General features: G+C 42.2%; 1 protein-coding gene and 1 long non-coding RNA gene across 5 annotated transcripts in view; one reads left to right on the top strand and one right to left on the bottom strand.

Moving 5' to 3' along the window:
- Window positions 1-2329: 2329 nt before the first annotated feature.
- LOC101970104 (insulin growth factor-like family member 4) overlaps window positions 2330-23300 on the top strand; it is a 51592-nt gene continuing 30621 nt past the window's right edge. The window contains exons 1-8 of one of the 4 annotated variants that reach the window (XM_078031828.1): window positions 2330-2509; window positions 2883-2936; window positions 3023-3281; window positions 3423-3494; window positions 5944-6106; window positions 8055-12905; window positions 14692-14793; window positions 18359-20676. In XM_078031828.1, the coding sequence (XP_077887954.1) occupies window positions 2491-2509; window positions 2883-2936; window positions 3023-3281; window positions 3423-3474 (384 nt within the window). In that variant the 5' untranslated portion in view covers window positions 2330-2490 and the 3' untranslated portion in view covers window positions 3475-3494; window positions 5944-6106; window positions 8055-12905; window positions 14692-14793; window positions 18359-20676. Of the gene's footprint in view, window positions 2510-2882; window positions 2937-3022; window positions 3282-3422; window positions 3495-5943; window positions 7166-8054; window positions 12906-14691; window positions 14794-18358; window positions 20677-23300 lie in introns of those variants that run through there. The other 3 variants (XM_078031827.1, XM_078031829.1, XM_040279394.2) reach the window with 3 other exon arrangements.
- Window positions 14624-16763, bottom strand: LOC120887976 (uncharacterized). The gene is made up of 4 exons (XR_013430704.1): window positions 16680-16763; window positions 15325-15375; window positions 14910-15184; window positions 14624-14764 (listed from the first exon to the last, which is right to left on the bottom strand). It is a non-coding gene; the product is annotated as an uncharacterized LOC120887976 (long non-coding RNA).

The following is a 23300-nucleotide window of genomic DNA, read 5'->3' as shown; positions in this document are numbered from 1 at the left end:
ACGTATGTTTGTAATCACTAAATCTTGTTATTGAATGGGATGGTGTTCAGCACTCCTGAGTTGAAAGCCCAGCACCAAAATTAAAATTAAAATAGCCAAAACTGAGTGGGTCTGTTTCTGATTTACATTATATTCTGACATTATTTTGATTGACTCGTCCATCCATTTGGCAATAGCATACTGTCTTTATGAGGATGGTTTTATAGTAATTCTTAAATTGGGGAATGTGAGTCCTCAGGTATTTTTTCAATTTTTTTTTCTATCCTAGTTTGTTTCAACTTTCCATACACATTTTAGAATCAGCTTGTCTGTATTTACCAAAGTTCCTGCTGGGATCTTGACTGGAGAGATCTACAGACCAACCTCTATTCAAATGTTTTTATTGTGTCTTGAAAACACGGCACAAAGCCTAAGTCTCCATTTAGTCAGTTCATCTTCGACTTCTGGCATCAGTCACAGGTAGCTCTACACACACATCCTCTGCATGTTTTATTAGACTCAGAGCTAAGTATTTCCTGGGGGTTTGTAAGTGGAACTGTTTTTGAAGTTCAGTCTCCTGTTGTTTAATCTAATGTAGAGAAATACTTGAGTTTTGGGTGCTGAGTTTGCATCTTACATTCATCCTATTATCAGTGATCCACTCCAGGAGCTTCTGTAGGGTTAGGGAAATGGCTCCCCTTGTCCCCTGGTGGTCTTCATGTTTCCACTGGCCACACAGGAAAGGATTATCTGCAGCTGAGTCTGATCCTCCAGGAATAGCAGAGCCCGGAGGCTTATAGTAGCTTCCACAAGGTCATTGTCATTTTTATCTCTTGTAATGAGGCTGTCACGGGGAGTTTGTGCTTCCACCCACCAGTGGGTGATGATGAGTTCTGAGGTTTCTACCTCATACCTTAGGTTCCACAGCTGCAGGCTGTGGAACTGTGTAGCTCAAGCACAGCTTTCTGTATTCAGCAACAAAGTGTCCTTTTATTCTCACTGTAGTCATAGGGACACTTTGGTTTCAGTTGCAGTCTGTGGAAGGAACATGAGGCTCTGACACCTGTATTTCACCTTCCTTTCACTATGTCAATAACAAACTAAATGTAATAAGGGGCTTGCTGGATTTGTTTATTTGTTTATACCAGGGATTGAACCCAGGGGTGCTTAATCATTGAGCCACATCTACAGCCCTTTTTAATATTTTTTTTTACTATTACTTTGAGACAAGGTCTTGCTGAGTTGCTTAGGGCCTCACAAAGTTGCTGAGGCTGACTTTGAACTTGTGATCCTCCTGCCTCAGCCTCCTGAGTGGCTGGGATTACAGACATGTGCCTCCATGCTTAGTGCTTGCTGGTTTTATTTACTGGCAGAATTTTTCAACTCTGCGTCTTGCTTGACCATAGGTATCATAGTATGATTTTCTATGTAAACAGTTTAATAATACAGAGATTAATTCTTCTAGTGATGACCCTTATGACTTTCCTCCACAGTTAGTTCTGTTCACCCAAGGATTTCTCCTGCGTGTGGCCATAGATTTCTAGGTTGCTGGTTCAGAATAGTGAATGAGATATCAACATAATTAAGTTGGAACAAAGGTATATAATTCTTACTGGTCTGTTTTTCCAGCAGCTGTTCTGGAGGATGAGGGATCTTCACAGGAGCTAGGAAAAGGGGTAGTGAGAGCCTAACACACTGACTCCCTGCATTCTGCAGAATGAGGAGAGGAGAGCAGTACTCAGACCACTCATGCTGAAGTACTGCACAACCAATTTAAAGGAGAAAGAGGAGGAGGAGTCTCTCCACTAATGATGCCCTCCTACAGCACTCTAATGCTTCTGCTTTATCCCTGCTTCACCATCTCAGTCTTGTCACTGTGACCCAGGGAGGCAGCCAGTGAAAACCAGGGTGGTCACATCAATACCACACTGTTATCTCATCACACTAATCATTAATGGTCTTGGAATACCAGAGGTCCAACCTAGGACGGTTCCTTTTTATTGTCATTAACACAGTTTCTGAAGCCCTGCTCTTTTGGATCACTCTGAAGTTCCATGATTTTCCACAAAATAACTCTCAAGATTTGTAAACAGTTCAGGTCAGGAGATGGGCTAAGTTGAGAGCATAGAGAGTGCTTAGGACTTCCAAGGTGAGAAGTTCAGGAAGCCTGAAAACAGGAGGCTGATTTGCACCCCATAAGGGAAAACAGGAGAATTTCTTCTTACTATTCCCTCAGGCATTTATCAGAATCAAAACTTTGAAACCCCCAACATAGATTTTACTTTGATGTGGGAGCATTTTGCTAATTGATTTTGTCAGATTTCTTTTCTGGGCACTTAGCCTTCTCTTAACCACACCCTTTCCAGAATCATTGCAGCATCTGTTGTAACAGAAGCTGCCAAGCCCGCCTGGAGGGGTGGAACAGAATTCCTATATAAACCACAGCTCAGGGTCATTTATCCAGTCCTGCTGCTGCTCTGCCATCCACAGCTCTGCAACCTAATCAGAGCCATGGTGCCCAGGATTTTTGGTAAGGAGACGCCAGCCCCACGTAAGCCCTAATGTCATTGCATCCCTGATTACCTCTGAACCGCAAACTTGATCCTTTCTTCCCTATTTGTTCTCAGCTTCCAACTTGGTGATCACCCCCTGTCTTCTCTGATGCACTACATCCTCTCTGCGCACCTGCAAATTTCAGAAGCTTCACTCTTCCCAGAGCCCTCCCTGCATTTCTTCACCTGCCAGCCCTGACCCCGGCACCTGCCCCCACAGTCCATCTCAAAATCCTCTCTGAGAGGCTAACAGCAACCAAAGCTCAATGACATCACCCTGCACTCCATGATCATGCTCAGACTGCTCCTTTCCCACATTCTCATTCTCATTCTCATTCCCCTTCTTCTCAGCTGCTGTCTTCATTGTTGAACTCCTGGGCTCATCAAATGCAGAAGGAATCACAGGTGAGAGCAGATACAATGAGGAGATGCCAATTGAGAGGGATATTCTACAATGGCCCTGGGCACCCACCCTGTTCTGCATCTTCCAGATACTGCTCCATGGCTGTGCCAGCCAGCGCCCAGATGTGGGGACCACATCTACAACCCCTTGCAGAAGTGTTGTGACGATGACACCATCCTGCCCCTGAACCGGACCCGCCTGTGTGGTCCCAACTGCATCTACTGGCCTTGCTTTGAGCTCTGCTGCCCCGAGTCTTTTAGTCCCCAGAAGAAGTTTGTTGTGAGGTTGAAAGTTCTGGGAGTGAAGTCCCAGTGCCACTCATCCCCCATCTCCAGGGACTGTGGCAGGTAAGGACCCTGCCCCTGGCTGCGTTGGGTCCTCTCCTTTTGAGCAACTCTTACCCTCTAGCCTAATCGCTAACAATCAAATCATTTAATTCACCTTCTTGTCTGTGATTTGAAATTTCTTGGTTTTTTCCTTCTTTGCAGCAGAAGTATGTTTTCCCAGAGAAGACAAAGAAGAAATTCAAAATATTACTAAAACAGGAAAGAAATCCTGAGGTAGGCTTCAGACTATGCGAATACTAAGGAAGCCTGAGATGAACACTTTGGAGGAAACTAAGTTGAGACCTTTTCCCAACATGTTTGTAATTCAAACTGTTATTTGTCGACTCAAAGCTGTAAAATGGCTAACAGATAAGTAACTAGAGATGATTGCTAGGAAGTGTTACTTAATGCCTCCAAATTTTCCTGAGCAATGAATATTACTTAAACATGACTGAAGATTTAACTTACTGAACAATATTTTTAAAGCTATGAGGAATTAATGGATCTATAAGTGTTTATTCCATTTATGGTCACTTTATTTATTCTTAACAATATTCTAAATTGCTCATGGAAATTTTGAAGCATTAAACTGTCTTGTTTAACTATAAAACAAACTATTATAAACTACTAAGAATAGTTTATAATGCCATCTCAAGCTATTTCTCTGTCAGTCATTTTCACAGCATGTGTATGTCAGGCAGGTCTCTACATGGCTAGGGCTTCTCATAACATAGTGACTCGGTTTCTGAAGGAGCATTCCAAGAAAAATATCTAAATTAGCCAACAGATAGGAAGTCCACTTTGTGACCTCACCTTGAAAGTCATACAGTTTATGTACACTCTCTATCAATCACAGAAACCAAAGAGCGGGTAGAGAAATCATCTCCTCTACTCCCTGGAGGAATGACAGAACCCATTGCATCAAAATGTATAGGATATTTTTTATAGCCATCTAGTTAAAACTTTTTGTCTTGATCTCCAGTGTGAAATTTTAAATTTGACTTTAACAGTTTGAGTATGGACAAATGTTTGGGAAAGGCAGGATTACAGTGGTGGTCAGTTCAATTATGTATACATTGATGTGTACACACTGGGACTTTTTATATATACACACTAGTAGCATTATGCAGAACAGAAGTTAGTGTCCCCAAATACTTTCCTTTTCCTCAGAAACCCTTAGAGCACTTAATAATTTTTCTCTTACTCTGGGAATCATCTCTGTTCCAAGCCTCACTCTTCCCTCAGGCATTGCCTAATCCAAAAGATATGTCTATGGTTCACCCCTAACACTAGCTTCTTGATGCTCCACATTTCAATCCCCAATTACTTCTTTTATCCACAAAATTGCAATATTTTGTAGAACTGGGCTACAATGCCTCATTTTACCAATAGGCAGTGGCTTAACAATTGACTTGGATATATATTAGGAAAGAGAGATGTGGAATGGGGGTTGGGGAGAATGAAAGGTGGCAGGGAAAGTAGCTTATACACTCCACTGTCCCAGTTTGACTTTCTGTGCCATGATTTTAAGTGGACATGATAGGATCACTGGAACACTTGCATTTAAGATTGCCAGAAAATCTACCATGTTTTGGATCATGCTTAGGAATCATATTAGGCACCTGCACAGTCTCTAGGTGAGAGACAGGCAGAACTAATTTGATGGTCTTTCCCAAGTTTGTATCTTCTGATGCCTTGGCTCATGGGGGACTTCTGCAATGGTTCTCTTTAGTTCTCTTTTAGGGACAGGCCAGGTTCTATCCTCATCATCACTAATCACTCAAAATATGACCACATCAACTTCACTCTCTGTTCTAGGGGGTCCATATCTACCCATTACCTGGAACAAAGACGGCATGCATTGGTGCAGTAATAAATCAGCAACAGCTCTAACTTTCTTCATTCCACATTTTGTCCTTGAAGGCAGAGACCTTCTTCCTGCACCTTCCAGCACTGAGGACTCCAGATCTTTCGTTCCATTCTCTCAAGATCAAGTCACTCTTTCTCTCTCTCTCCATCTCCCCACAGCATCCTCTGTGTCTTACATTCTCTCTTGGAGTAAAGAAGCCCAATTTATTAGGCCCTGAGTCTTGGATTTTTTGTATCATTGTTTATGCTTTGGTGTGGGCTACAAATGAAAAAGTAGCTTTTGAGATACAATTGAGAAAGTAGATGAATGGAAATACCCAGATGACCTCTAGGATAATGCTTAGAGATTCAAGTCTCACCAAAATCATGTGTACTAAGATGGAAGGGATCCTTATTTATGTATTTTTATATTTCTGAAGTTATCTGATGTTTGATTTTAAAAAGACAGTGGCTTGATTATTATTGACTTCTTCAAAGCCCAGGAATAAAGGCCTGGACACCCAGCAGGGCCTCAGGATGCAAAACTAACAACTAAACATGTTCAAGGATGAGGGAGAATAAGAGTTGCCCTTGGGAAATGATGAGCCTACAGAGAGGGTGTGTCTTTGACTAGGTATCTAGGATGAAAAGGATAAGTCATTTAACCCACATCTGCCCTACATTTCTAGAATCCTGGCTGTGGATCTCCCTGCATTTCCTTAATTATTAATGATGTTGAACATATATATTTGTTTGTTCTTTGTATTTCTTCTTTTCAGAAGGTCTGTTGAACTCATTTGCCTACTTAATAATTGTGTTATTAAATGTTGGCCAGAGTATGAAGAAAAAGGCACACTCATACATTGTTGGTGGGACTACAGATTGGTGCAACCACTCGGGAAAGCAGTATGGAGATCCTTCATAATCTTGGAAATGGAAACACCTTGGGAGAAAACTTGGAATGGAACCACCACTTGACCCAGTTATCCCACTTCTTGGTATATACACAAAACTTTAAATCTGCCTACTATAATGGATATGGCCACATCAATGTTTATAGCAGCTTAATTCACAATAGCTAAGCTATGAAACCAAGCTAGGAGCCCTTCAACAGAGGAATGGATAAAGAAAATGTGGTACATACACACAATAAAATATTTCTTAGCCATGAAGAAGAAGGAAATTGTGGCATTTGCAAGTAAATGGATGGAACTGGAGACTATCATGCTAAGTGAAATAAGCCAATCAAAAAAACAAAACAAAACAAAGACCAAATGTTCTCTCATATATGCAGATGCTGACTCACAATACGTGGAGGGAGGAGGGATAAGTGGAGGTTCACTAGACTGGACAGAAGGAGTGGCGGAAAAGAGAGGGGAGATGTGAATAGAATGAATCGAACATAACTTTCCTATGTTCATAAAAGAAAACATGACCAGTGTAACTTCACATCATATACAACCACAAGAATGGGAAGTTAGACTCCACATATGTATGATATGCCAAAATGCATTCTACTGTCATATATAACTAAAAAAACACAAATAAATGTTAAAAAGATAATTGGGTTATTATTTTTAGTGTTAATTTTTTGAGTTCTTTATATGTTCCAGATGTTACTATATATTAATCCTCTGTCAGAAGAGTAGCTAGCAAAGATTTTCTCTCATTCTATATGTCACCTCCTTACATTCTTAATCATTTCCTTTGCTGTGAAGAAGCTTTTCAATTTGATGCCATCCCATGTATTAATTCTTGCCTGTGCCTATATGTACGAGTGTTGACCCTACATGTTCTTGGGATTGCATAGGTGTCATTGTTTGGGTATGGTTTAAAAGTTAATAATAACTCCTTATGTGGAGTCTTTTTCTGTGCATGACACTTGTGTGTGCTGGAAGCACACACTCACTGACAAATGCCTCCTGTCCTATGTGGGGATAGTCCACGCCACCCATCATGTGGTGTCACCTTTTCAACACATCTGCTCCTTTGGGGGCTAGAAAGCAGCATGTAGAAAGTTGCAAAGACTCCCAATAAAAATGTTCCTGATGCTCTTACGCTGATTTGTTATATTTCTTTCCTGTGTGTATTCTTAACCCCAACCAAGACTCCTATAGCACAATAAATAAAATCAAGAATTAATAAATAGGATGTATTCAAACTGAAAAGCTTCTTCTCAGCAAAAGAAACAATCAATGAGGTGAACAGAGAGCCTACAGAATGGGAGAAAATTTTTACCACATGCACATCAGACAGAGCACTAATCTCTAGGATATATAAAGAACTCCCAAAACTTAACACCAAAAAAACAAATAACCCCATGAACTAATCGGCCAGGGAACTGAACAGCCACTTCATATAAATATGTAGTATAGTATATGTATACATTTACTATATTAAATATTACAATATGTTATATTTATAATTTAATAAAGTAAATTTAATATAGTAAATATATGTGATGTATTTATAATATATTAGAAATATAATAATTGTATATAATAAATATTCATTTTATATATAAAAACCCCTGGGTTCAACTTCTGGTACCAATAAATACATTAATCAACTAAGCCAAGGATGGTGGTGCATGGCCTATAATCCTAGCTACTCAAGAGGCCGAGTTAGGAGGATAACAAATTTGAGACCAGCCTAGGAATCTTAGTGAGATCTTGTCTCAAAATAAAAAAAAATAAAAAGAACAAGATGTAGCTCAGTGCCAGAGTGACCCTGGCCCAATCCCCGGTACTTCAACAAGAAAAAAGAAAAAAAGGCCTGCAAAAGTCTTGGGTTTATATGCGTTATTTATTTTTATATACTTGTCTCCAGTTTTTGATGACTTACTTTTTATTTGTCTCTGCTCTGAAATGCATATCTAAGGGGACATGCAAACTTTTTGATGCTTAAAAAAGTCCTAAGAATTTTCTTCCTGTTCCATTCACTCAGTCGTCATATCCTGAGCTTCTTCCCCCTGAGGCCTCTCAGAGCCCAGTGAGACGGGTGATGTCATCTCTGCTTTAATAGAACACAAACCTGGGTCTTGAGGAGGTGAAGGCAGTTGGGGAGTCTGAGCACCCTCAGGTGAGTGGCACAGGGCCATCTTGGCACATCGAGGTGAAGCTGGTGGTATAATTTGAGCTTAGTGCTTAGTGTATGGCAAACTACACATTTTCAAAGAGATCTTGTCTAGAAAGTTTTCCTTCAACTGCAGAGAAAGAAAAATTTAATGATTATGAGATGTAGAGGAGGAAAAGAGTAAGAATACTACAGAAATGGACAGAAATAAAACAGGAGAGAAGGTCTAGGGTGTCTGCACCCTCCTCTCTCCCTCCTTCCTTTAGCCAGCAGCAAGTTGGCTGTCCTTTACCTGCAGTTCCTGGAGACAGGAGATAAGTGGCACTCACACATCACACCCAGGTCTTTCAGCCTCACAACAAACTTCTGGGGACCAAAGGACTCAGGACAGCAGAGCTCAAAGCAGAGCCAGGAGGTAAACTTGGGACCCCAGAGTTGGGTCTAGTTTAGGGGCAGAATGGTGTCATTATTGCAGCACTGTTCCAAGGGGCTGTAGATGTGGTCCTGAGTGCAGACTGGCACAGCTATAGCCCTCAGCCAATGGAGGTATCTGGAGGAGACATTGGTGGTGTGTGTCCAGGGAGGAACAGACATTCAATAGCCAATCTTTTTTCCCAAAGCCAGCTTCACCATCCTCGTGCTTCCCTTTCCTTGTTCTTACCTGCAATTGACTTTGAGCATTTTAGAAATTTTAGAAAGAGTTGTGTTTGTGGCTCAGTGGTTAAGTGCTCCTGGATTCAATCCCTGGTACTAAAAAATTAAAATAAGTAAATAAAAGCCACCTGTTAACCCCTGGCAGTTAGAATAACAGCCTCCGAGACAGGAGTCACTGTATATTATCTTTTGCTAACAAAGCACTAAAACTTCTTTTTCCTTTCTCCCCCAAAACCTTGCCTTGTTACTGGATCAGTACTGGGGGCAAGGACTGAGCTTTTGGTATCAAATTTGGCAACCCCGATGGAACCCAAGACTGCCTCCACTTTCTAGCCTTCTTGGGCAGATTTAGTACTTCAGGTGATACCCCTCTTACTTGCTGAGGGATTTAGGGTGGCTGGTGAGCTTGTGGGGAGCGGATTACACAAAGCATCAGAGATAGGGAAGTCGGGGTTAACTGGAGGAACTGTTTTGGTGAGTAAAGGAGTGATGAAGGGACCGTCCCAGCAGCTGCGGAGGCTCCTTTTGCTTCCTGAGCAGGTGTGGTTTGTTCCACTATTTGATTTACTTTGAGGAAAAAGAAAGTGAATACAGTAAAGTCAGAACCCCTGGGCCATCTGATGAACTCCCTCAGTGCGCTTGAGACCCCTGAATCCACACATCGGGTCTCTCTTCCTGGGGACTTAAGACTTCTTATCATAGGAACATCTGGTTCCTCTTCATGAGGGTATCTGTGACTCCATTGGTATAGGAATCACAGTTAATTGAAGAGAGGGAACCTAAGGGAATTTCCCCCCATCTGGTTTGTCTGTTTTAAAGGTTTCCATCTCTTGACCCTAGCTTGGGGAATCCTTTCTGGTTGTCTGTCCGTGGCCTTTTAAGACATTGCTCATGCTGTGTTAATCCCACTGGAAGTCCCTTGGGGAAGACGTTGGCTAACTAGGCCACACACAGCTATAAGCCTATCACTAAGAAAAAAGAATGATTTCACAATCTTTCAGCTGGAGTTGGTCTGTCAGAAATCAGATAAATAGAAGACTTCCTGATCTTGTAGGCATCTATTCACTTGCATGATCAGGAGTATGAACAGCCTGGAACTAAGTTGAATATGCAAGTAAAGTCAGGTTTCACTCAGCGTGATGACCTCGGTTCTATCCAGTTACCAACAAATAGCACCATTTCATTCTTCTGTATGACTGAGTAAAACTTTGTTGTGTAAATATGCCACGCTTTCTTTTTTATTTGTTCTTTTTAGATATACTTGATGGTAGAATGTATTTTGACATATCACACATACATGGAGTATAAATTCCCGTTAATATGGTTGTACATAACGTGAAGTTACACTGGTCATGAAATCAAATATGCACATCGGAAAGTGATGTCCAGTTCATTCTGCTGTCTTTCCTATTCCCATCCCTTCTCCCTTCCCTTTATTCCCCTTTGTCTAATCCAATGAACTTCTATTCTCTCCCCTTTCTTTGTTGTGTGTTGGCATACACATAACAGAGAAAACATTTGGCCTTTGTTAAAGGTTTTTGTTTTTTTGGGGGGGTGGGGAGCTTGGCTTATTTCACGTAGCATAATAGGCTCCAGTTCCCTCCATTTACCTGAAAATGCCATAATACCATTCTTCTGAGTAATATTTCATCTTGTGTGTGTATGTGTATATATATGTATGTATATATGCATATATATATACATAGACATACATATACATATATATCACATTTTCTTTATCCATTCATCTTTTGAAGGGTACCCGGGTTGGTTCCAGAGCTCAGTTGCTATAAATAAGCTACTATAAACACTGATGTGGCTGTGTCTCTGTAGTATGCTAATTTTAGGTTCTATACCAAGGAGTGAGATAACTGGGAACCACATTTTCTTTATTCAGTCACCATAATCAAGTTTTGGAACCAGCCTGGGTGTCCCTTTAATGTTCCTTATATGGCAGGTCTACTAGCAACAAATATTTCAGCTTTTATATATCTGGAAACTTATAACTTTTTTTTTTTTTGGTGCCAAGGCCTAAACTCAGGGGTCTTGACCACTGAGCCACATCCCCAGCCCCATTTTATATTTTATTTAGAGACAGTGAAAGGCGAGTGACCCCACCAGAGACAGAAATTCAACCAAGAGATTTTATTGGGGGTAGGGGCTGCCCAAAGGGGAAGAAAGGAGAAGAAGAGAGCAGAGAGAGTGAGCTTGCAAGCTTCATCTTAAGAAAGGTTGCGTAGGCAACGTGGTGGGTGCTGACTGGCAGGTGACTCAGGAACTGGCAAGCAGACATTGTGTCTGGGGGGATTGGTCGTGAAAACTTTTGACTTTGGTGCCCTTTGGCTTGGCACCCTTCAGAGAGGAAGGGGAGGGGTAAGGGATTACAATGATGTTCTTAGATGAAAACTTAACTTCAGCAGGGAGAAACCTGATGGGGGAAATAAAACCAAAAGGCAAAGTCTCCCACACACCCAACAGACAGGGTCTCACTGAGTTACTTAGCACCTCATTTTGGCTGAGGCTGGCTTTGAAGTTGCCGATTTCCTGTCTCAGCCTCCAGAGCCTCTGGGATTACAGGTGTGTGCCCCTGTGCCTGACTCAACTTCATTTTTGATGATTGTTTTTTCCTTTCTGGACTTAATATACCATGACACTGATGGATGGCTTCCATGATATCTGGTGAGAAATTGGCTGCTAAATAGTGGTGGATGGGAGGAACTGGTGCTCCACCATCCTCTGCTCTATTCTTAGGCAGGATGTGCACAAGAGATTGGAAGGTGGGAAAAATCAGAGTATTTTTTATCCCCTGTCCAATCACTGTGGCTGGGGAAGGAATGTGGTTAATGCCTTAGCCCCCTGAACTTGGAGGTAAGTGTAGAGTCAGCATTCCATAATCATAAGGATGCCAGGGGCTCTGGTGAAAGCCTTCATGGGAATGTGTTGTATGTATACTGAAACTCCCCAGGCTCAGTGGGATATTTCTGGACCTGCGGAACTACCAAAACATGGTTAATATCATCTCCAAAATTTACATCTCTTAAAATTGCAAAACTGACACAGAGATTTAGAGTTAGCAAATGTTCATTGACGCTCAACGAGGAATATGATTTCTCTGGCATTACCTCTATGATAAAGAATGGAGTGATGGTGTAGATTGCCATTTGTTTTTTAGCAGCCTACTGGCCACTGCAAACCAGTAAGAGGAAAAGTAGAATTATAAAAGTTTGGTGACATATTCTTAATGAAGCAGGGGCCAGACAGAGGCCTGTCAGAATATGCCTCAGGAGTCCTTGATAGGGGAAAGCAAGTAAAATTGACTGCTTATATGAATAGAAATTGAGAACAAAATATTTAAATCACTGGCTTGTGCATTGATTAGCACTGTGTCTAGATGAGGAACACACAAATATAAAAGCAGTATTGTGACACAACAGCACAGAGATCCTGAGTCATTTGTTGGGAAATACCAATAGCTTTGTAGATGAGGGAATTAAGTGACTTTAAGAACTTCTGGTTTTAAAAAAAAAAATGACTCAGGGCTGGGGTTGTGGCTCAAGTGATAGAGCACTTGCCCAGCAACGTGAGGCTCTGGGTTTGATCCTCAGCACCACATAAAAATAAAATAAAGATTTTTTTTAAATGGCTCTTTTTATGGGAGATGTAATTATGGGGCATATAGCTTCTTTTTGCAAGAGGTATTGGTATAGTTTTGGAAAGGACTTATCTCGATTTAATTTAACTTAAGCCCAAAGTAAACCCTTGTTACCATGTTGTGAACAAAGGGATAAAGATAGAGGGAAGAATTTCTTATTGAATTTCTTACTTGTTAGAAGTCATGGCAATACCAAGTTTACAATAGCATGCCTCAGTGAGGGCTATGGAAAGAAACTATTTTTAAATTTTTTTTTAGTTGTTGATAGACATAACATCTGTATTTGTTTTTATTTTTATGTGTTGCTGGGAATCGAACCCAGTGAACCCAGTGCCTCATGCCTGCTAAGCAAGTGCTCTACCACTGAGCCACAACCTGACCCAAGAAAATGCTCTTGTTCAGAAGGAATCTATCTGGTGGGTAATAAATGCTATATGCCCTGATATGCTGGTACATGCTGGCTTTTAGTTCCTTTGCTTCTGTGGAGGCTTGGAAACAGGTATTGAAATGCCTCCAACTTTGTTCTCTTTTGCTTAAGATTGTTTTCGATATCAGGGTCTTTTTTTGGTTTTATAAAAAAAAATTAGTACCAGGGATTAAACCAAGTGTGGTATAACCACTGAGTTACATCCCTGCCCCTTTATATCTTTTATTTATACATATATTTTTTAAATTTTTTATACTTACAGGTGGACAGCGTGCCTTTATTTGTTTAGTGTTTTTTTTAATACAGTGCTCAGAATTGAACCCAGTGCCTCACATATGCTAGGCAAGCTCTCTGCCACTGAGCTACAGTCCCAACCCCCAACACCTTTATATTTTGAGACAGGGTCTTGCTAAGTTGCTGAGGCTGGCTTTGAACTCATGATTCTCCTGCCTCAGCCTCCCAAGCCACTGGGATTACAGGCTTTGCACCCTCATGCCTGGCTGGTTCCATATGAATTTTTGGATTTTTTTCTACTTCTGTGAAGAATGTCATTGGTGTTTTGATGGGGATTTAATCAAATCTATAGTATGAACATTTTAGTAATATTGATTCTTCCCATTCATAAACATGGGAGGCCTTTCCATTTGTTTTTGTGTCTTTTTCGCTGCTGTGACTAAAATATCTGACAGAACAATTAAAGGAGAGGTCAAGTTTATTTGAGGGCTCATGGTTTCAGAGGTCTTAGTCCTTAGAAGGCCAGCGCCATTTCTGAGGGCTCAAAGTGAGGCAGAACATCATGGTGGAGGAGTGTGGCAGAGGGAAGCAGCTCACATGATGATTAGGAAGCAGAGAGAGAGTTCACCCTCCAGATACAAAATTATATACCCCAAAGCCAAGCCCCCCAATGCCCCACATCCTCCAGTTACCACTCAGTTAATCAGGGATTGATTCACTGAATAGGTTAAGGCTCTCACAACCCAATCATTTCTTGTCTGAACTTTTTTGCATTGTCTCACGTGTGAGATTTGGAGGACACCTCACATACAAAACATAACAGAAGAGAAGTAAACTCTAGAACTCGGTTTGAAGGATGACCAAATTCTCTATCACGTGGGACCCTGTGGCCCTACTGAAACAGTGGTCCACTTTATGCTTTGAATATGGCCCTTGCTGCTCTGCAACAGAAACTGATTTTTTAAATGGAGGTATTTCTTCCTCTTCCTCTTTCCCTGCTCATCCCTAATCTCTCCTGCTCCCTAATCTCGGGGGAAACAGTATTACTTTTCTTATCCATGCTAGGCAGAATTATCTGTTCTTGAGTACACACCCACCCTAGCAATGAAGTAATTCAGACTTTGGGGAAGGTACCAGAAGATCTCAGAAATGAATGTCTCTCAAATTATCAAGTGAATTACAACTCCAACAGAGAATATGTGGAAAGTAGCATTTGGGTCACCTCTTTAAAAGCCTTTTGTCCTACTGATGGCCAGAACAACAGCCTTTGCTGCAAAGTAATAAACCTTCTTCTTCCTTTTTCTCAAAACCATGTCCTCATTATTGATTTGGCATCAGGAACTAGTGTAGTTTTGGCAACACTACATCTGTTACCAAACTGACTGATAATTAATTTCCTAGGGAAATTTTTCTATTTGATCATTTTGCAGCAAGTTGCCTTGAGTAAATCTTGAGAGAACATATTTAGCCAGATCACTTGTAAGACATGTTGTTTTAATGCTGTTCACAGAACCATGCCCCCCATTCCTCTTATATCCTAGAATGTGTCCTGTTCACGTGTTCCCAAGCTCCCAGGAGGAAACATCCAAAGGATGGAGTGGTTGACCAGATCAGCTGCAGGACATGAAAGAGGCAGAGACTGAGTAAGTGGGAGAGATACAGACATGGAATGGGATGGGGAGATGTGGGGCATGGCCCCCACCCCAGAGGGCCAAGTGCCCAGATCCCCTCCCTGCCCCAGCCCCTCTTGTATTCTTACCTTGATGAAGGCAGGTCTTTACAACCTGCAGATTCTGGAGGTGGGGGATGTAGGACACCAAGACTTCTCACCATGAATCTTCAACCTCACAACAAACTTCTTGTGGGGACCAAAGGACTGAGGACAGCAGAGCTCAAAGCAAGGCCAGTATGTGCAGTTGGGGCCGCAGCGCCTCGTCCGATTCAGGGGCAGGACGGCGTCATCGTCACAGCACTGCTCCAAGGGATTATAGATATGGTCCCCACACCTGGGCACCGGCTGGCACAGCCACAGTCCTGACCAAATGGGGATGCATTAAAGGGCCAGAGTTTGTACTCATCCCCAGGAAACAAGATGGTTATCACCAAGTTGTGGTCCCAGGCAAGCTCACATCCCTGGAGAGGCCTCCTGCCCCCTCACTCCCAGGTATCCTTACCTGTGCTTCCATCTGTGCCTGTACCCAGGAGCAAGATGATGCCCACACATGCTGCAATGGTGGGGGAAGAACTTAGTGGAGGATGGGGCTGGGAGGGACACCCTCTGGGAAGGCAGGTGAGGTCTGAAGTTGGCTTCAACTTAGATTCAGGAAAGGTTGGAGTCATTGGGGGTATATAATAGAAGAAGTGACCTTGCAGAATATGTCCCTGAGAAGGGGCAGAAATCAGGATGGCCTGTGGGCTGAGCTGAGCTATAGCTTGTGTATTTGTCTACTGTTCAAGGGACAGAGGGAGATGAAGAAATGCTCTCCCCATGGATAGGAAGGAGCAGGTGCCTGGGCAAGGGCAACTATGCAGAGCGGGGCAGGACAGAAGGATGACTTTACAAAATGGGCGGAAACCTGGGCTGGAGTCCTCCTCGCTCTGTAGCCGGCATTTGCTTCCCATCTGCCCTGAACAGGGTTCCAGTCAAATCAGAGCTCAGACTTCTCACCAACAAGTTCTAACAGGTCTCATCCTGATGTGATGTATGTGGGGTAAAACAGCAGTGACCAGAGAACAAATTGGGAGGTTGTTGACAGGCATGGTGGAGGAACAGAGCATCTGGGGGATCCAGGGGAGTGGCCAGAAAGGAGGAGGGCAGGGGTGGGATGGTGGGGATGTGAAGACAGAAGAGGAGAGGCTCAGAGAGCAAGAGAAAAGAGACTGATGAGGAGAGGGGAGGAAAAAGCAGGAAGAGAAGGGCATGCTGGCGCACGCCTACAACCCAGCTACTACGGAGATGGAGGCAGGGAGACAACAAGTTTGAGTCTAGCCTGGGCAACCTAGCAAGACTCTGTCTCCAAATAAATTTAAAAGGGCTGGAGATGTGTGGTTTGGGGGTAGAGCACTCGCCTGGCAAGTGCAAGTCCCTGGCTTCAATGAGGGCAGGGGCGGGGGCGGAGGGTGAGAATAGGGAAAAATGAGCGGAGACAGGAACAGAGGGAGAACAGGCAGGGGGAGGTCGGGAGAGACTAAAAGGCACCTGAAGGAGGTGAGCAGAGGTAGAGAGGGCAGAAATGAGAAGAAAAGGAAATGTTGGGAGGCACCTGAGAGGAGGTGAGAGACAAGGAGGCAACAGAGTATAGGAAAGAAGTCAGGGAGAGGATAGAGCAATAACAGGAAAGGAAGAGAGGGGAGAAGACTAGGAGAGAGGGAGACAGGAGCGGAGAGGAAGGATAAATGCAGGGCTGCAGGTGTCTGGGCTGCGCTGGCTGGTGGGGGGGAGGGTCTCTGAAAGGGAGAGTTAGAGTTAGGTCCCCAGGAGGGGGAGGATCTGAGCAGCCAGACTTGGGCTGGGCTGGGGTCCCCTTACCTAGCAAGCAGTATCTGGTCTTCATACTGTTCAATCCAGCTTCATGGTAGAACCGATGGCTCAGAGTTGAAGAGAACTCCGAGGAGAAAGGCAGGGCTTTTATAGATGAGAGGCGGAGACTGTTTTCTTTGTGAGCAAAAAATAACACAGGACAAATCATGACAGAGTATAGAGAATCTCCCAGGACTTGTCCCCTCCCTCCCTTGCCTCTGTAACACTCCTCTGTGGAGATATGAGCATACATAGGTGAAACCAGCACACTTGTTGCAGTAGGTTTGATTTTTAAACATGTTCCAGGAACATCTCCACTGTGTCTAGAGGGGCCAGTGAAGCAGGTGGGCATGCGCAACTCAGTGCGAGGCAAGGGGGAGGGTGGGAAGATGAGCTAGGCTAGTGGACATTCGGCACACATGAGGCAGGCAGGCTGGTGGGGACTGATGGAACACTCCAGGAATCAGGATCAAATACTTTTAGCTACATTTGAGTGACAAGGTAGGAGTGGTTCTCATACTAAGTTTCCCCAGAGTCCATTATCAAGTTCAATTCTAACTGTTCTGTAGGTGATGGCTATCATCTCACAGTGCTATACCCAACATTTTATTAAGAGTTGTACTTCTGTTGAATTTTGCCAGGTAATAGGTGCCTATTTTTTTTTCTTTATTTTGTTTTGTTTTGTTACCAGGAATTGAATCCAGGGATTGCTTAACCACTGAGCAACATGCTCAGCCCTTTTTATTTTATTTTTTTTATTTTGAGACAGAGTCTCACCAAATTGCTTAGGACCACGTTAAGTTGCTGAGGCTGGGTTTTGTACTTACAAGCCTCCTGCCTCAGCCTCCTGAGCTGCTGGCATTGCCAGAGCCACAGCATCTGGCAACAGGTAAACTATTTAAAAGGCAAAAAGCAAGAGAAACCAACAAGACAATAACAAAGCCAGTTTGCATAATTGTCTTGAGCCATGACCTAAGCTTGAAGCTAACCAACTGAATGGATAAAATGTCCAGAAGGACCTGAGTGAGATCTGTGTACTCATCCAACCTGTTTTCTGATATTTTTTGCAGTTGGGCCTCAATTTCCCCAGAAGTAGTTACCTAGATATAGCATGTAGTACTGCTAATAGCACACTATTTAAGTAAATCAATAATCGGCAGCAAAATTATCATTTGATAGATCATAATTGGGTTGAATTAAGAGTAGTGCTATAATCCAATAATAGCAGATTATGGTTTTTCTTTAAAAAATGTAATTGTTTTTCCACTATAGTAATACTACTTTTTACTAAATATAATTTTAAAAAATCTTTTTCAGAATGAATTTAGTTTGGGCTTGATTGTTTACATAAGTGTAGCAAGAAAAGTGATTTGCTTCACGGCAATCTCCGATTTAGAAACATTTTGAGGTTAGGAAGCCAAACTAGAGTTTAGATTTTCACTGGCAGTACCTGCTGTCTTGAGGTTCCAGGGTCTGCCAGGAGATGACAATCTTATTCACCCACTGTAAGGCTGGGAGATCCACAGTGTGCAGTGGCTCTTACCTGTAATCCCAGTATAATAAAGTTAAAAGGGCTAGGGATGTGGCTTAGGGATAAAGAATCCCTGGGTTCAATCCCTAGTACCTAAATAAATAAATAAATAAATAAATAAAATTTTTTCAAAAGTGCTCTGTTTCTCAACTGGCAGGCTGAGAGCAGAGGCAGGGAGCTATCTTGAAGAGGCCGGGTTACAGCCTGCTGCTACAGGAGCCTCAGAGATCAGAGAAAATGCTGCCATACTGTCCTATCGAGTGCCACCTGTGGCCTAAGGCGTACCTGTCAGAACGTGAGTAAAACAGGCATAGAGAAGATTGTACCCAGGGGGACTCCAGGCAGATATGGAAGGGACTGCAGCTCACTTTCCTTTGAGTCTGGCAGTTCCTGTGACCCTCTGAAGAGGCAGGCACGAAGCCTGGGAAGGCCATACCATGGCAGCGGCCGGCCTCACCAGTAGAATTCTCTGGAGGCTCCTGGGATCCAGACTCCCAGCAGAGATTAGCATCCACCAGCCCCACCCAGGCCTGTCAATCTGGTTTGTCCAACACTGCTGTGGTGAAATCAGCAACACTGCCACAGCCAGCCTTGCTCTGCTGTATTCTTTCTTTTCTTTGTTCAATGTTCCCAAATTCCCGAGTCTCTAAGACTCTGATTCCGTGATACTGAATTTCAGTGAATTTCCTCTTCCACCCACCTCACTGAGAGCAGTTCTCCCACTGCTGGAACCCTGAGCCACGAGCAGCTGGAAAGGCAGCCTTCCTCTAAGCTGCCATCTTGAATCCCCCTACCCCATGCAAATAAATATGCTATTTTATCTTTATTTGTAATTTCACGAACTCACTAGTTTTTTAGAGTTCTGGAATTTTCCATTAATTCCATTGATCTTAAAATTACCAGAAATTTGCATTTAGGGGTACTTGTTTGGGGCTGTGTATGTAGCACTGTTGTAGAGGGCTTTCCTAGCATGTGTTTCTGAGAATTTGCTGGTAGGAGAGGGCTCACTCCATTGGGCAAAACTGTACTACCTATTCCTTTGACACAGGGCCTTCACTCTACCTTGAGAAAGAGAGACTTATCTTAAGATACGTGGAAGCCCTGTTGTGTGGAAGAAGGTTTCCAAGAGATAAGCCATTCAGAAACTCTGGGAGAGGCTGGAGTGGAACTCAGTGGCAGAGCACTTGCCTAGCATGTTCTAAGCCTAGGTTCATTCCCAGCACCACACACACACACACACACACACACACACACACACACACACCAGAGGACATTTTGTTAAATGCTGCGCCCCTCCCCTGACTCAGGCAATGGCAAGGCCCTACTGAGGTGGATGGCGCAAGGCGTCCATCCTCTGGAGGAGCGCAATATGTTTCTGGGAATGGGCTAGTTTGTTTTTGTATTCCTTTAATAAGTATAGTTGCGACTTCTCATATGACCATGTTATAGTTAAAGCTTCGTCCCTGGGTTTCATAAACTGACTTCCAGACCACTCACGTATAATCGAATCAAGCCTTTGTTGAAGCACACCGGTGGCCGCTGACCAGAACATAAAGCTGTTCCCCTGATCAGCCCCAAACAATTGCGAGGGCACTCCTTATAAGCCTGAAAACCTCAAAAGGGATGTTTGGGGGCTCTAGCCAAGGCAAGCCAGCCAGGTTACAGAAGCAGGACAGTGCAATCAAGTGGAGGGAAGCCTAACCAGTCACAGTGAGCCCAGTCACCCCAGTTACAGAAACAGCCCCGTGACCCTAGTTACAGAAACAGTACTCCATTAGGTAGTTCCGTGTTCTTAAAGGTTTCTATAGCAAAAGGAAGAGAACATCTTGCCCCAGTCATGACTCTTCTACTTGGCATGGTTGTTCTACAGGATGAAGACATAAAACAAAATGGAGTCACATTTGCTCCTACTACCACAACCATTAAGTATGAGGGAAAAAACATGACTTTCCCAATTAATGCAACTACTTCTAAAGAATAAATCTGTTTGCTCTAAATGCAATGATTCAGCTGTGGAACGTAAATTGTTAATGTTCAATGAGAAACCCCCTGTAGGAAAATTTAATTTTTGAGAAATTAAATTAAAATCTAGAGAAGAAAAATTAATATTAAAAAGACAGATTAGCGTTTGGTACTGGGCAACTTGTTCTTGTTCCTGTGCACAATTGTTTGTGCTCTTACTCTTGTTTGATTAAAATTAGTAGCCTCTCTTTTCAAGTTAACCACTTGCCATAACCACGGTGCCAATCAGTAAGTCAAGAAAGAATAGTCAAGGTATAGGCCAATAGTCTGGGACATTTCTAACTATTATTAAAAGTTAACTAAGCAGAAACAGCTCAAAGCAAAACGCAAGCCGAAAGTAAAACTGCTTGTTTATGCATAAGCCAAGATACATTCTTCTTATCTAATTGTAACTACATAATATTTTGTTTCATTGAATAATGTTTCCTGTTTTGTAACCACAAAAACTGTGAGCCTGCCAAAATGAAAAGTATGTATGATTCACTTCACAAGTAAAGAATCAGATTCAACACCTTCACTCTTGTGTCTGTGTTGTTTCTCCACCGCCTTTCCCGACTCCTCACCATCCATTTGTCTCCTGAGACCCCCTGCCACAGCTGGACTCCGACAGTTAAAGATGTATTAGGCATCATCTTGGGTGTTCCCAAGGCCTTTGAAAGAATGAAACAATCTCACCTTGAGTTGGAGCTTTACCCCAAAGGCTTTCTACTGAGGTGCCCAGCACCTGACAGAGCAGTTTTCTTCCCAGTAGGTGTGAGCTGCCTGGGAAAGTAAAAAGTCTGAAATAATCAGGAAGAAATAAAGATGGAGCCAGAAATTAGATATAAAAAGAGGAGAATCTGATGGGTCTTCCAGTCCTGATAGGAGCTGGAACTGAACGACTGAAAAAAGGCCCCAGTTCTTTATTACATCAAAGGCAGGGATAAGGCTTCAGCACTTGGCTCAGTGCTTGCCTCTCAGCGTGGCAGGGGTCTTGCAGTGAACAGGTTGATTGGCAATTTGACAAGCCACACCCCTCTCCAGGACTATTCTAGAACATGAGCAGTGAGCTAAGCAGGATGTCACATGAACCACTCATCCTCGAACCAAAGGATTCCCCCTGGGAGTTCCTGACACCAGGCTTTCCTGCCTAATGGCTCCAACAGCACCCAGTTTACCCATAGCTCACGGATGGCTCCTGGCAGTTTTCATTGATTTTGTTTTTATTTATTCATTTATTTATCTTGCCATTTGGAGAGGCAGGTATTTTGTAACTGAGCTAATTTTGAATCCAGGAAGTCTTGATATTTCTATACATTCTACAAATTTTCATAAAAATGTTTCTCTCTCTCACTCTCTCTCTCTGTGTGTGTGTGTGTGTGTGTGTGCGTGTGTGTGTGTGATTTCACATCTAATCTTATTATATGTAACTAAAAAAACCTATTATACAGAATATTATGCATAAAAATAACGTTAGCCAAAAGCATGAGTCCATTAGGTATTTCTGCTATTTTCCCAGTTACCACAAGTCTCATTATTACCAAAGTTTCCTCTAGTATATAAGAAACATTGGTAATTTTAGATTTCAATAATAATTTCTCCCTGTTCTCCCAGCTTCATAAATAGTCAAATTAAGGCCCTCTCGGCCTTCATTACATTTCTAGTCTACACCATATGTTTTAGGTCTCTTAGTTGTAGCAGATCTTTTTCACAAGATACCAATTTCTAGTCTAGTGATATTGTTAAAATCAATACTAATCAGTGCCTAGAAAGGCTTGCAGTGAGATAAGAGGACTCTAAAGAATATGATAATGGAACAATTGGAAAGGAGAAGCTGGATACGTCCCCTATGTTCAATGTTTGGGTGAGAATCAAAGCAGAGTGACCTTGGTCACTTACCTTTCCATGCACATTTTAAAATTAGTTTGTATGTATTTTTTAAATTCCTTTTCCCATCCCCCTCCCTTCCATTCATTCCTCTAACTTTCCTATGTGTGTGTATATATATATATATATATATATATATATATATATATATATATATATATGAATACACCACAGCAAATCTCACCATCATGTACATCCAGAAGAAATTAACTTAAAAAATAACCTTGGGGGGCTGAGGATATAGCTCAGTTGGTAGAGTGTTTGCCTCACATGCACAAGGCCCTGAGTTTAAACCCCAGGAAAACAAACAAACAAACCAAAAACTATGAGTAAATGGCAAAAGAATCAACAAAGGGAAAGGGGCAGAAACTGGTGAGAGGGAAGGGGAAGATCTAGACCTTGAGAGACACCAGAGTCAGAATTAGAATAAGATATGTCCCATGGGGCTGGGGATGTGGCTCAAGCGGTAGCGCGCTCGCCTGGCATGCGTGCGGCCCAGGATCGATCCTCAGCACCACATACCAACAAAGATGTTGTGTCCACCAAAAACTGAAAAATAAATGTTAAAAACTTCTCTCTCTCTCTTTCTCTCTCTCTCTCTCTTTAAAAAAAAAAGATATGTCCCATGTTTGTATAATCATGTCAAAATGAATTCTATTGTCTTGTATATCTAAACAGAACCAATGATTGATAGATGATAGATAGATAGATAGATAGATAGATAGATAGATAGATAGATAGATAGTTGGATAGATAGATAGATAGTTGGATAGATAGATAGATGATAGATAGATAGATATTCCTGCTGGGATCTTGATTGGGGTTGTGTTAACTCTGTGCATTCATTTAAGGAGAACTGACAGCTTAACTTTATTCCCATTGTGTCTCCCAAATTATGACACAGAGTTTATTTAAATCTCCACTTATTTAGTTATCTTTGATTTTGAGCATCAGCTACATACTCCCTCTGGGTGTTTTACAGAACATATGCGAAAGTATTTCATAGGGATTGTAAATGGGACTCTTTTTAAAATTTCAGCTTCCAGATGTCCAAGTTGAGATAGGAAAATGTTCAATATTTGTGTATTAAATTTTTATCTTACAACCTTCCTAATGTCAATTATGGTAAGTTCCAGGAGTTTTCCTTAGATTCAGGGAAATGTCTCCCCTTATTCCCTGGTGATGGTGTACATCCACCAGGAAACATAGGC

The sequence above is a fragment of the Ictidomys tridecemlineatus genome, chromosome 15 (genome assembly GCF_052094955.1).
Source record: "Ictidomys tridecemlineatus isolate mIctTri1 chromosome 15, mIctTri1.hap1, whole genome shotgun sequence".
NCBI lineage: Eukaryota > Metazoa > Chordata > Mammalia > Rodentia > Sciuridae > Ictidomys > Ictidomys tridecemlineatus.
This window is presented reverse-complemented; position numbering and strand designations above follow the sequence as displayed.